The sequence below is a fragment of the Chelonoidis abingdonii genome, chromosome 18, assembly GCF_003597395.2.
Source record: "Chelonoidis abingdonii isolate Lonesome George chromosome 18, CheloAbing_2.0, whole genome shotgun sequence".
Classification (NCBI taxonomy): Eukaryota; Metazoa; Chordata; order Testudines; family Testudinidae; genus Chelonoidis; species Chelonoidis abingdonii.
In genome coordinates this window covers 278,860-288,026 of record NC_133786.1, presented here as the reverse complement: position 1 = coordinate 288,026, position 9,167 = coordinate 278,860, and the positions used below count along the sequence as shown (strand labels likewise).

Below are 9,167 nucleotides of genomic sequence, written 5' to 3'. Positions count from 1 at the left end.
AGGGCTGGGGTTGGATGGATGGTGTGGCAGAGTGTAGGCTGAGGGTCTGTCTGGCTAGGAATTAATTAGTCAGTTTACAATACAGACATCAACAGCCAAGTTCTAAATGGCTGTGTACTATACACACCTTCCCAGAAAACGGGTACATAGTGTGTGCGCGCCTGGCTCGCTCCTCTGAGTGTGAAGGGCCCATGCTGCAGGAAAGCTGAAAGAACATCCTGGTCTATAAGGAGTGAAGAGAGGTCCGGTTATATGTGTGTAGCTGACGTTGCATACCTTAGATCAGTTCCCCTTCTCCCCCCGCCCAGTGTAGACCAGGCCATAGAGAATTGCCAGCTTAGGCCCACAAGGTGGCCAGCTGACTGCTTGTCCCTTCCATGTCTTTAATACATCAGGCAAAACAAGAACCCCCTCTGAGCTCATCAGTGTCACCCTGGATATACCTTAGTGCCCCTACACAATGGCTGATTTTCCTGGCTACTTCCCCTCAGAGTCCGAGTCCTACTTAGAAATCTGTAGACACAACTTACTTGTGTTAACTAAAGTGAGAGTTCAGTGGCCCTGTATTCTCCGATTTTTTTTTCCTGAAAAGGGATAAAAATAGTTTTGTTTTCCTTAACTCTTCCTCCTCTCTCTTTCACATTGAATTCCTAGCAATTGCCTGAGGTTTTTTCCCCCTGAAACGTGAAGTGTCATGTTGTAACTGTCTTACTTTTAATGCTGTATTACTGCTTATTTTTTAAAACCAAACTCAAGGAGCAGCCTCGTGAGCCATATCTGGTTGCCAATAGAGCACCCTTCATAGGATTTGCTGTGTATAGCTCTTGTATATGTACATAGCTTCAGATTTCAGGGACTGAAGTTTGAGGTTTTGGATTTAGGTTTTGAACCAAGTACTCTTTGCTAATCTGTATATTATGGGGGCAAAGAATAAAGTAGTATTTATGAATGAACTGTCTTCAGACTTTCCAGAAGACAAACTTTTTATTTTTATTTTCCCATTTTAGATCTGTTGAGATGAGATTATTGATTGTTGTAGACAGTTAATACAGGTTCATCATGAGACAAGACCTTCTTTGTAGAGTTAGTCATCAAGAGAGCTAATTGTTAAAGCAACATCGTGAAAAGTATTGATGAAATATTTTATGCACAAATGCACATTGGGCAATGCACTTCCCTTATCTTGTGATTGGAATTCTTACTCTGCGATGAACATATGAGAAATAATATTCAGCCTTTTGCAGTGCTGGATGAAACAGCATAAGGATAGGTTACCCAAGAAAATAGAGAGGAAAATGTTGAATTGCTTAAGTAGGACCGTCTTCAAAGATGTCCTATACCATAAAATGACACCATTAACTTAAAGCTCACCTTCTGTCTGAATTTACAACTATTTACATTTGTTGCAAGTAAAATTATTGTACTGAGAGACTGTTGAAAAAATACTGTTTTCTGTTTGCTTGCCTTGCCTATTCAAAAAGTTATATCAAATATACAATTTCATTTTGATTCTAATACTCCCTGTCTCTTCTATAGCACTTTACATCAGTAGATCTCAAAGCCTTTTACAGAGGAGAACAGTATCTTTATCTCTGTTTTACATGTGGGGAAACTGAGGCACAGAGAGGGGGACGTGATTTGCCTAAGATCATCCACCAGGCCCTCAGCAGAGCCAGGACTAGAACCCAGATTGCCCTGAGCCCCAATGTAATGCTTTAACTGCTAGACCATATAGTCGGTTTCTTCTGTTGTTTGTGTGAGTCTTTCACAGAGCCACGGGAAAAAGAAAAACACCTTTAAAAACAGGAATATGCAACTGTAAAACCATTAATTTTGGCATGGGGATTCAGGGCCAGGGTAGTGTATAAAACTTATTTGAACCTATTTTTTAAAAAATTGGTAGATTTCAAATTGAGAGTGTCCCTTTAACAAATATATGGTTCTAGAGCTGGGAACAGGGAGTGCACTTCGAGAACTGCCAAGAATGATGCTGTTACCGGGGAATCTGTAGAACTTTTGACAGTGGTTGAAAGTTGTTTTTAAAAAAAGAAAACGCTTCTAAAGATAAAATATAAAGTATTTGTTTAAAAGGGAAAGTGTATCTCATTTGTATGGGTCACACTGGAATTAACTAATGTAAGAATAAGTTGCTAATTACCATGGCAATTCAGCTGAGCTGAATATCATATACTGATTATTACAGTGTGTTTCCAGAATTGTTTCCAAAATGCATAAATACGTGTTTATAATGAAGCTGATCTAAACATTTTAAAGACAGAGTGTGGCTGATTTTGTGAATAGTTCTTAAATATGTGCCTATATGAGCTGTAAGAGTTGCTCTGAATTGCTTGTTAGATGTGACTTGGTGTTAGAAGCGTTATGTCCATGTATTGCGTAGCTTGCCTGCCTGGATTGATACGAGGTTCATTATACTGCCAGGGCTCTCGGTGGTATTGATGGATATTCATGTGCATTGAACTTGAACTGGTCGTCTGAGAGTTGCCTGTTACTGGAATTGTGTTTATTCTTAACACTGGTTGCAACATTTAATTGCTCCCTAGGAAAAATAATTGCAATCTGAATTGGCTCATACAGTAGAGTAGGGACTGTTGAAATATGGGGCTGGCAGATAGGCTACGAATTTATTCGTCTCTCTTATTATGCATTACACATTAGGGTTCTGAATCAAAATATAAAAATCTAGAATAACTCATTTTATCAACAGCATAATTACAATGGACTTAAATTACAGCAAGGATGGTTCAGGTTGGACATTAGGAAAAACTTCCTGTCAGGGTGGTTAAGCAGTGGAATAAATTGCCTAGGGACGTTGTGGAATCTCCATCATTGGAGATTTTTAAGGCAGGTTAGACAAACACCTGTCAGGAATGGTCTAGATAATATTTAATCCTGCCTTGGGTGCAGGGGACCGGACTAGATGACCTCTTGAGGTTCCTTCCTGTCCTATGATTCGATGTGTTGGCAGGAGACCACCTCATAAATATCACAAGCACAACTATTTATGAAGCCAGCTGTTCCATCTGGAACATTGTCTCCACATCTTGCCAGATAAAGGCTAAAATCCTGTCTTGACTGGCGATGCCTACACAGTGTTTGTAGTGCCTAGGAACCAGCAGCATGCTTAGCTTGGGGCATCTTGCTGTCTCAGGCCAGGCTGGGTTTTGGAGGGCTGTCACCTTTCCTCTGGGAAAGGGCAGCATGCCCTCAGGTATCTTTATCAGTCAGTGCTCATGCTCATTACAGCAAGTTCACTCACCTACCCCACTTCTAAGCACACATCTGTTTAATGGTCCAAGAAGCCATGCCTCAGTCAGCCCTCGGTGCACGCTCTCCTTCCCAGAGCATAGGTGCTGGCACATTCTTGCATATTGTGATGGCCTGGGCCTGTTCTTCTTGTGTGTTGCAGCGCCTTCCTCCTCTCTTCATTGCATGTACACTTGTGCAGCCAAGGTTTACACTGTATTGCAGTATCTTTTTATTATTTCAATATTGTACCGTCTCTGCCCAAAATAGCCGTACCTGGGTGCCTGTAAGTTAGGAATGTAATCAGCTAGACGAATGATCTTCTTTTTAACTGTGCTGAGCATCCACAAATTCCACGCAGTCAGCGAGAGCTGGTTTTTCCTCTTTGAAAATCAGCTGCTTTCTAGTTGGGTGTCTAAATACGGATTTAAGAGTTTAACTTCAGGCTCCTAGGAGGGAAAATTTGCCCTCTGCCTTTAAGTATGGGAGCAGAGACTACGGCAGCAATGAAAAGGGTATATTCTGTGGGCTAGGACCTGTCCCCAGATCTTTAACAAATTGAAACTATTACATGCGAGTGGACAGCTGAAGTTGTGAAAAATACAACGTCAGGGTAGTTTATGGGGAAATATACTTGCAGCAGGGACCTGTTGTGCTAGAATAATCTAAACGTAGCTGTACATTTCAGTCAGAAGGGTGATTGCAGCTCTCATATGCATCACTTGCTCTCATTTACCTGGTGGGCTAACAGTATTAGTGAAGACCTGGCTACCTGGTCCCTGGCATGGGCTGGCAACGCGAGTATGTAGCCAGGGTTCTGGCTGGACTTGCAGAGCCTGCGCTGCCGTTTCTTCACTGCTGTTTTTAGCTGTGCTAGTTCAATGGACACTAGCATGAGAGTATGCCTGGGAGAGCTGAAGCCACACCTCCATTTGCAGCATACGCAGTACCTACGTAAAAAACAATTCTGCTGCTAGATGGTGCAGAGTTCTTCCCTGCCGGGTATTTCCCGAGGTTTGGTCCAGTCTCATTCCAAACATCTCCAGAGCTGGAGCTTACACACTGCTTCCCTTGGCAGGTTATTCTGTCCTCTAACAGGTGTCCATGTTAGGAAGCTAGTCTGATTTGGGGCCACATTTTGCCCACTGTTGCTAAGTTCAGAAGCAGTTGTGCCATGAATCTGACAGCAGACCTTGTCCCATTGGGCTCACATAATTTATTTGCTATCGAGGGACAAAAGGCATCTTGAATTGGAGGGCAAAGTGACTCATCAACTCCAATTGCCACATGTATTTTCTGGGATTTGTTCTGTGTGCTACTCACAATTTCAAATGTTGAGAAAAATCTTTCACAGAAATATTGGCGAGGACGTTTAAACCTCGGGCATCTGCTTTGGCAAGACCTTTTCCCTTTCAGAAAGAGGCTTAGGAAATGCATTTGGTGGTTGAAATTCCAGAATGTAAACCAAGCGCACAGCTGGTCTGATTGGACCCCAAGGAGAGCAAATGCTGCCTGACCTGTGTGAGGGGAAGTAAAGGGGAAAATGGTGACAAGTCTTTGCCTTGAAACACCTTTGTCTCTTAGGAGAAGTGCAGGCCACCCAATAACTCTAACAAAGCCCCACTCGTTAGTATAGAAAGAAAAACGCTGTGGTAATAAATAACTGCCGTGCAGGCTCAGTTGTAAAGATGTGTTATGGGCCAAAGAGTTGCTTTGTCACAGACCCCACGTACGAGAGGCAATGCACAGCTGAGGTGACCCAGGAGCAGGCCAAAAAGCTGATTGTGACTGAGGAGTTGCAGGCTGCCTTGTGGTTTTCTCTCTGCTCCAGAGGAAAACGTACCTTGCATCATGCCGGTACCTGGCACAGCGTACGACCCCCCCCAGCACACTGTGGGAGCGGAGCCCAGGCTCTAACCGCTGCCATGCCCACTTAGGTGGAGCGTAGGGAGAACTGTGGCTCAGCAAGGGCTGTTTTCATCCATGCTGATACCTGTGCTGATGGTAGTCAGCACAGGGGCATAAGGGAGCGCCTCATGTCTCTGCATGGGCATGCGGGATATCCACCACTCTGGTCCTGAATCATTATCTGGAAGCCCTGGAGAAATTGGTGGGGGTGGGGGGGTTGCTTTTAAAAATGAATTCAAATGAATGTGGTGTTTGTGAAAAGTGGGGGATTAAAGTCCAGGAGAGCAGGATATTGTAGGCGCTGGCAGTCAAAGCTTTACCCCTGCCTTGCTCGCTGCTGATAGGCTTAGCCCTGTGGTCCGAAGGGGACCCGCCTTTAGGACAGAAAGTTCGTGCTGCATGTGTGTTAAAGGTACAGAGATTTTGAGTAGGGAACCAGCTGTTAATCACAATAGCAACCTGGGGAATATATAAACCTGATGCAACAAAATTCCTTGGTGTAATTCCTTGTCACACAGTTTGTTGCCCGAGGGGTTTAGCAGGTAGTACCAGACTTGAGTCGGATCCGAAAAACTCAGGTTCACCTGCTGCCCTAGCTGTTATCTGGGGAAGTTCCAGACCTCCTCCTCCCAAACTGTAAGAAGTGCTGGTAGGCAGTGGCTTGTAAAACTGCGCAGCTGAGAAGCCAGAAACTCTTAGTCATGATACACGAGTCAGCTTTGTTCAGTAACCGGAAAGCTGAAGGATGAATCAAGGAACATGAGGATAATTGGTCCCTAGAATATATTGCTTTAGAAGTAGATCTGCAATATCATAGGCGTGCGCAGCACATTTCATTAGGGTGTGCACTCAGTGAATTGTATTTTATTTATTTTAAAGGCAGGGAGTTGGGGTGCAGGCAGGGGGTTCAGGACAGGGAGTTGGGGTGCAGGAGAGGTGCGGCAGGAGGCTGAGGACGGGGTTGGGGTACAGGAGGGGTATGGCAGGAGGCTCAGGACAGGGTTGGGGTACAGGATGGGTGCGGGGTGCAGGCGGATGTCTCAGGACTGAGACCTGGGGTGCAGGCAGGGGGCTCTGGACAGGGAGTTGGGGTATGGGAGGGGTGTGACACGAGGCTCTGGACAGGGGATTGGGGTACAGGAGGGGTGTGGGGTGCAGGCAGGTGTCTCAGGGCAGGGACCTGGGGTGCACAAGGGTGCAGGCAGGGGGCTCTGGACAGGAGGTTGGGGTACAGGAGGGGCATGGGGTGCAGGCAGGGGGCTCAGGGCAGGAAGTTGGGGTGCAGGAGGGGTTTGGGCTATGGCCCAGCGCCGCTTACCTAAAGTGGCTCGGGATGGCAGCAGCGTGCACCAGGGCCAGGGCAGGCTCCCTGTGTGCCTGCCCTGGCCCTACGCAGTGCCGCACCGCCCACCACGCCCCTGCGCGGCCCTGGGGAAGGGGGGGCACAGGGCTCTGTGCGCTGCCCTTCCACGCCTTCAGGTACCTCCCCCAAAGCTCCCATTGGCCACGGTTCTCCGTTCCCAGCCAATGGGAGCTGCAGGAGGCACGGAGCCCTCTGCCCCGCCACCCCGGTGCGGCCTGAAAGCGAGAGGTGGTGACCCGAGAGCGGTGTGGGGCCTGCGGCACCATGGGTGGCAAGTCCTATGGGCCAGATCCCCAGCCCTGAGTGGCTGGATCCGGCCGTAGTTTGCCCACCCCTGCATTAGGGTGTGCCTGGGCACATGCTGATGTGGGGTAGGCTGCAGCCCAGGTTCGCACTGAAGGAGACAGAAGGGGCTCCGTCCCCGAGTCCTGAGACCCCCCACCACTTGTTGAGTTCCTCTGTAACCCACACACCCTCTGGGTCTGGTGTCTGGCCCAGCTGGGACCACTGAGACCATGGGGGGAGAGAGAGAATGAGTCTGCTCGCCAGCCGAAGCTCCCAGCCAGCTGCCTTTTAGCTCACGTGCTACAGGCTCATGCACTAAGCTCCGAGGCCCCAGGTTTGATCCCACCGACCAACAACCAGGAGTTCTTAGTGTTATGCGTCCCTCACCGGTATCCCTTCTCTCCTGCACCCCCTCCCCATGTCCCCACCACTGCTGCTCATCCAGTCCCTCCGCTCCTCCACCCCACTCCCCGTGTCCCCCCACTGCTGCTCATCCAGTCCCTCCTCTCCTCCACCCCACTCCCCGTGTCCCCACCACTGCCGCTTGCCCAGTCCCTCCTCTCCTCCACCCCCTCCCTATGTCCCTGCTGCCGCTCGCCCAGTCCCTCCTCTTCTCCACCCCCTCCCCGTCTCCCCGCTGCTGCTTGCCCAGTCCCTCCTCTCCTGCACCCCCATTCCCATGTCCCCGCTCGCCCAGACCCTCCTCTCCTCCACCCCCTCCCCGTCTCCCTGCTACTGCTTGCCCAGTCCCTCGTCTCCTCCTCGCCTCCCTGTGTCCCCCTACTGCTGCTCGCCCAGTCCCTCCTCTCTTCCACCCCGGTCCCCATGTCCCCTCACTGCCGCTCATCCAGTCTCTCTTCTCATGCTCCCCCCTCTCTGTGTCCCCACTGCTGCTCGCCCAGTCCCTCCTCTCCTGCACCCGCTCCTTGTGTCTCCCCGGCTGCTCGTCTAGACCCTCCTCTCCTGCACGTCCCTCCTCATGTCCCCCCTGCCACTCGCCCAGTCCCTCCTCTCCTCCTCCCCCCTCCCTGTGTCCCCGCTGCCACTTGCCCAGTCCCTCCTCTCCTCCACCCCCTCCCCGTGTCCCTGCTACCGCTCGCCCAGTCCCTCGTCTCCTCCTCGCCTCTCTGTGTCCCCCTACTGCTGCTCGCCCAGTCCCTCCTCTCCTGCACCCCCTCCCCATGTGCCCTCCACTGCCACTCACCAAGCCCCTCCACTCCACCCCCTCCCCGTGTCCCCACTGCCGCTCGCCCCGTGACTCCTCTCCTCCACCCCCCTCCCTGTGTCCCCACTCGCTAAGTCCCTCCTCTCCTCCAGCCCCCTGCCTGTGTTTCCCTGCTACCACTCACCTAATCCCTCCTCTCCTCCATCCCGCTCCCTGTTTGACCAAGTGTGATGAAGTGGGTCTGTTCTTAATGTTTTCTGTGAATACTGTGTGAGTGCCTCAGTTTCCCCTTTGTCTTAAGTGTCTAGGTGGGGGATTAGGGTGTGTGATTGTTGCAGAGGCCTAGAGGGCCACTGTGATGGTATCTGTACAGAGAATGGCCAACACCCTGTGTCCTGGCAACTAATAGCCTGGGCTCCTTCCCTGCAAGGTGCCACCTGAAGGTGTTGGAGAACAGAGGACACCTGGCCGAGGAAAGACACAAACTGGAGAGTCTGGCTGGGGAAATGGAGGGAGACCCAGCCTAGGCAGGGCACTGGGCTCCCTGCCCCCCAAGATGGACCTGGCTAAGGGGTCCTGTTTCCTGTATCTACAAGCTCTGTTTTAGACCATGTTCCTGTCATCTAATAAACCTGTTTTACTGGCTGGCTAAGAGTCTCAGAGAATCGCAGGAAGGGGGATGCAGGGCTGCGACTCCCCCATACTCCATGACACCAAGTCAGCTGGTACTGGATGCCATGATAGAATTACCAGTGTTTCTCTATTGAAAGGAAAGTCCTGGAGTAAGGGGACAGGGTGGGGATGCTGCTCTCCAAGACCAACTCGCTGGCCAACCAGTGCTCCGGTTCTGGTAGGGAACTGCACCCGGCCAAGCTACAGCCAGGTGAGGCTCAGTTGGGTTCAGTTCGGTTTGGATGGACCGCAGGGGTGGGAGTCTGCAGTTGGGGGCCCCGGAACAGGCTGGGATCAGTTTGGGAGGCTCCCTGTCCTGCTAGGCATTGGAGAGGCTCATAGAGGAGTCTGATTCAGTTTGGGTTGCAAGGAAGTCTGGTCCAGTTTCGGGGGGTGGGGGTTGTTCTGAGGAGGGATGGGGATCTGCTCCGGTTTGGCTTGGGGAGAGATGTGGGTCTGCTCTGGTTTTGCGGGGTGGGGGGTCATTCTGAGGAGGGATGGGGGTCTGCT

The 9,167-nt window shown here is 50.3% G+C and overlaps 1 protein-coding gene across 1 annotated transcript in view; it reads left to right on the top strand.

Moving 5' to 3' along the window:
- The first annotated feature begins 8,786 nt into the window (after nt 1-8,786).
- The window catches only part of LOC116825133 (serine/threonine-protein kinase pim-1-like), a 10,121-nt gene continuing 9,740 nt past the window's right edge, over nt 8,787-9,167 (top strand). The window contains exon 1 of the mRNA XM_032780874.1: nt 8,787-8,868. Within this exon, the coding sequence (XP_032636765.1) occupies nt 8,787-8,868 (82 nt within the window). The remainder of the gene's footprint in view (nt 8,869-9,167) is intronic.